Raw genomic sequence first — 4,658 nt, 5'->3', positions numbered from 1 at the left:
ATACTAATAGCGTACGCGCACACACACACACACATATGTCCATATGTCTGTTCACACTAGCAGCACATGCACAGGCACCCTCATCCTCTATGACTTACACACACACACACACACACAAACTCACATGCAGCTTAACTCAAACACTCTTATGTACGCAAGGTCACAAGCACATACACTTGCAGACGAGAGCAAACACACGATCGTCATCGGCAATACTGACACTGAAAACCACAGCGCGCCATGACACGTCATGACATCATCAGACATCAGTCACATGACCTCCCTCCCATCCTGGTGGCTAGGTTTCCTCTCCGTATCTTCAGATAACTAGCGATAAGTGTGTGGTGAAGCGCGTGGTGTATACTGTATATGTGATGCAGGACAGACACGGCTTGTTAAAAGACACTAGGTGGACATGAATAAAATCGTACACAGCTGGATGATTAGGTTTCGGAAAGCTACTGCTGAAATGTTTAAATGCGCTCGCATCGTAACACTACACGCTAAACAACCATGAAGGAAGATATGAGAAAGATTAAAAAGAACTCAAGAGTCTCATCCGGTTCCGTTCTTCTGTTCTGTCCCTTTGTCCATCCGGTGTGGAGTCTTCTGTTTGGTGTATGTGTGTAGATGTGTGTATATATATATATGTATATGTATGTGTGTATGTGTGTGTGTGTGTGTGTGTGTGTGTGTGTGTGTGTGTGTGTGTGTGCTCATTCCCAGGTAAGTGCAGTTCTTGGATCACCTGTGGCCACTTCTTCATGGTACCTCGATCTCTTTCTGCCTCTCTCTTTCATTGTCTGACAAAGTCTTCACATTCTGGAAAAAAAAAGATATTAATAATTAATAATAAAAATAAATAATAATGGTTTTTGTGATCAAATGTATGTCATTTTATAATCCAAAAAAGATTTAGATTTTTTTTTGTGTGATTTCTTTTTGTCATTAAATATACATCATTCTTTAATACAAAAAAATCAGATTTTTTTTGTGCTATTTTGTGTATATCGTTCTTTAATGAATCAATAAAATTGTGATTTCTCTGATAAATGTGCTACACTTTAATACAAAAAATATTTTGTCAAGTTTTTTGTGATTTTTGCGTGTATATCATTCCTTAATACAAAAGCAACGTAAAATAGATTTTTTTTTTGTATATATCATTCTTTAATACAAAAAAAGATTCGAAATATTTTGTGATTTTTGTGTTAAAAATGTAAGGTAAAAAAAAAAGAAAAGTTTTTTTGTGATTGTTTTTGTACATCATTCTTTAATACGAAAAAGATGTACAATGTTCTTCATTACAAAAAAATCTAATTTTTTAAATACAAAAAATCTTTTTTTGATTATCAGATTTTTGTGACAAATATAATACATAAAAAGATTCAGATTTTCTTTTTAGACTACTTGTGATTTTATTGTGCACATCATTCTTTAATGCGAAAAAGATTCAGAACTTTTATGTGATAAAAATGTATAGTATTCTTTATTTAAAAAAAAAAAGTAAAACATTTTTTGATACTAAAAATACTGTTTGTAAATTTCTTTTCACAAAAAAACCCCAGATTTTTTTGTCATTTTTTTGTGATTGTTGTGATAAAAATATAATATATAAAAAAACATTCAGATTTTCTTTTTAGATTACTTGTGAGGTTTTTGTGATTTTATTGTGTACATCATTCTTTAATACGAAAAAAATCAGATTTATTTATTTTCTTTTCTGATAAAAATGTACAAGATGAATAAAACACTTCACAAAATACTATATTAGGAAAAATACCAGCAGCAGTAACTCAATGGCTCAGTGAGTCAGCAGCTGCATCACACCACAGTACCATAGAGTTCATTTTCCTAAACCAACATAAACTAGATGACCAAAACCATGTGGCTCAAGTGTGTTGAACATCCCATTACAGATCTATCCCCTCTTTGCTGTTATAATAACCTCCACTCTTCTGGGAAGGCTTTACACTAGAGTTTGGAGTGAGGGCATGTGGGGATTTATCCCTTTATCTTTGTTCCACACCAACCTCAGCAAGCCATGATTTCCTGGAGCATGCTTTGTTCACAGAGGCATCGTCATGCTGGAACAGGTTTAGGCTTGACTCCTTGATTCCAGCGAAGGGAAATCTTAGTCATTCTAGACTTGCTGTATGTGGAGGCTCACATATAAGTCTAATAGTCAGGGGTGCACATACTTTTGGCCATATAGTCTTAATTAACTCTACATCATGTATATGGTTAAATGTTAAGATTAAAATAAAGCATTACAATCCTCCATTCCTCAATTCAAAGGAAATTAAAGCAGCGTGAGAACTTCTCATTAAGAAGCAATGTGGATGGATCGGTATTAGGGCTCCTTTTTGTTTGTTGTTGTTTTGTTTTTTAATGATTTTGATCTATATCAGGTGCTGTAATGTATATGTGACAAATAAAGGCTGTTTCATTTCATTTCATTGTTGTTTGAATAGTTCCTCAATGACACGTAGCTGGGTGTTCTTCTCTCATGACTAAGATTGCAAAGACTGATAACATCTAACTGGGTGTTACACCAACAAGTTGTGTTGTATCCACTCATCTCTACATGATTTTACTTGGATAATATTCAGTAATGTTTACTCTGATTGTTTTATTTCACCACACCTGCCAACCTTTGTTTGCACAGGACTGAGAACATTAAAGTACGCAAACACGCCGGGGCTTTTTCTCATCTTTGACGAAGACATATGTAAGGAAATAGGAGATATTCATCTGAAACGATCTGTTTCTAATCAGTTACTTATATTGAAATAGTATTAAAACACTGCATGGAAGCCCCGCCCCTTGTCAATATAAATGAAACTGAGTAATGTAGGATCTACTTAGCTATCATTAGTATATTGTTAACTAGTTCACTCTATTTATTATGGCTAGCGACTCTGGATATTGCTGAAAGGACAAAAAAAGGTGAAGGATTGTAATTTGTAAATGTAATTTTACACATAATGCTAGTGATGATAATAGTAAAGTTTTTTCAAGACCTGATCCATCACTTTGAGCAGCAGGAAGTTTGAGAGACAAAATATTGGCCATGTGGACAACTGATTTGTTAACTAAGATTATTTTATTGATTTTATTTTATTATTATTATTATTATTATTATTATTATATTTTTAAGTAATTTATTATTTTTAATTATTATTTCTTAAATTATCAAAAACACTTATGTTTTATACTTTTATATTATTGTTTTTGTTTTCCATCAACTGACTATTTATTTATTTATTTATTTGATTAATTACTTAATTAATTATGTATTCTTTAATGTATTTATTTTTATTTATTTATTTATTTTTTTTTTTTTTACTTACTTACTCATTTATTGATTGATTGATTGATTGATTGATTGATTGATTGATTGATTGCCACTGCCACCAAGCAGTTCCCAACTCCACAGTTGAATGGCAGGACTGACTAACCTTATTCCACCCTACTGAAAAAAAAAAAAAAATTCTTGGTGGAAATTCTTACTGTCTTGTCTTTTTCAAGCAGTTCTGGATGATGAAATGTGATTAAAAAAAAATTAAATAAAAAATTAAATCACAAGCAGAGAAAAAAATAAACATTGGGTAAGCCTGGTTAGTTCATTAAACTGATCACTGGAAACTCTACCTCCAGAGGAGTGACTCCACCCGGCTGATGATGTCGGAGAGGTCAAAAGGCAGGGGCATGTCGGGATCGTCGCTGGTCCAATACGGTCGGTCGACAGGAGCTTCCTCGGGGGGGAGAGTCTGCGCCAGGCTGGACTGGCATCTACAGGCAGACAGAAAGACGTTGATTATCAATCAGGCGTCAGATTGGTCTTGTTTAACAAATCGTCAAATTATTGAAAGAATGTTTGTGTAAAAAACATAAAGAATTGTTCAGATTATTGCGTATTACATCAGGAAGTACGTTCCAGAAACCAGCAAGCTTCTGTTCTGGTTAAATTAACATTACAGATCGTTACTGTGAGAAGTCAAAATGTTTCCAAAGGGTAAATATTATTTATGAAGGGTAGGGTGAAGGAGAAAAAAACCCTCCTTAATTACAATATAATTATAGCTAAGTGCTGTGTAAAGTGCAGAATGTTTCGCCTAGTCAGTGGGTGTGGATGTGTCAGAACACAGCATGACTGATGGTGGCATCTCCACAACAACGAAAACATCTTGTCAACAGACTTAAAACAGAAAGTAGGAATGACATGTTTTTTTTAGTTCTTAATTAAAAAACACACACACACACACATATATAAGGTGGTATTTCAGTGTAATATCTTGTACTTAGTCTTCCTAGGGCCTTGAGTTTGTCTTGATATATAGAGAAAATAAAGTTTCCAGGTTCTTCTCTTTTCCAGCATCAGATGGGAACATTTAAGGCTATCGCTGAGGATTACAATGCTAATTTATTTATTTTCCAAGATCACATGCACTGTGGAAATGGAATCAAAACTCATTTTAAACCTTTTATTCAATGTGTCTATCCTTCTATAAAGCTACTTTGAGACAATATCCATTGTTAAAAGAGCTAGACAAATAAATCGAAATTGGAAAAATTGAATCATTATGGAATTACGCTTTTAAGTATTGATTTCATTCTTTAATTCATTATAATTCAGTCATTATTAATGAAGTATG

General features: G+C 33.4%; 1 protein-coding gene across 5 annotated transcripts in view; it reads right to left on the bottom strand.

Moving 5' to 3' along the window:
* Positions 1–671: 671 nt before the first annotated feature.
* The window catches only part of fto (FTO alpha-ketoglutarate dependent dioxygenase), a 175,232-nt gene continuing 171,245 nt past the window's right edge, over positions 672–4,658 (bottom strand). For all 5 annotated transcript variants that reach the window (XM_058381915.1, XM_058381914.1, XM_058381919.1 and 2 more), the window contains 2 exons: positions 3,655–3,795; positions 672–822 (listed from right to left, as the gene is read on the bottom strand). In XM_058381915.1, the coding sequence (XP_058237898.1) occupies positions 816–822; positions 3,655–3,795 (148 nt within the window). In that variant the 3' untranslated portion in view covers positions 672–815. The remainder of the gene's footprint in view (positions 823–3,654; positions 3,796–4,658) is intronic.

Source organism: Hemibagrus wyckioides, linkage group LG27 (genome assembly GCF_019097595.1).
Source record: "Hemibagrus wyckioides isolate EC202008001 linkage group LG27, SWU_Hwy_1.0, whole genome shotgun sequence".
NCBI lineage: Eukaryota > Metazoa > Chordata > Actinopteri > Siluriformes > Bagridae > Hemibagrus > Hemibagrus wyckioides.
Note: the sequence above shows the minus strand (reverse complement) of the source record. Positions and strands in the feature narration are given on the sequence as shown.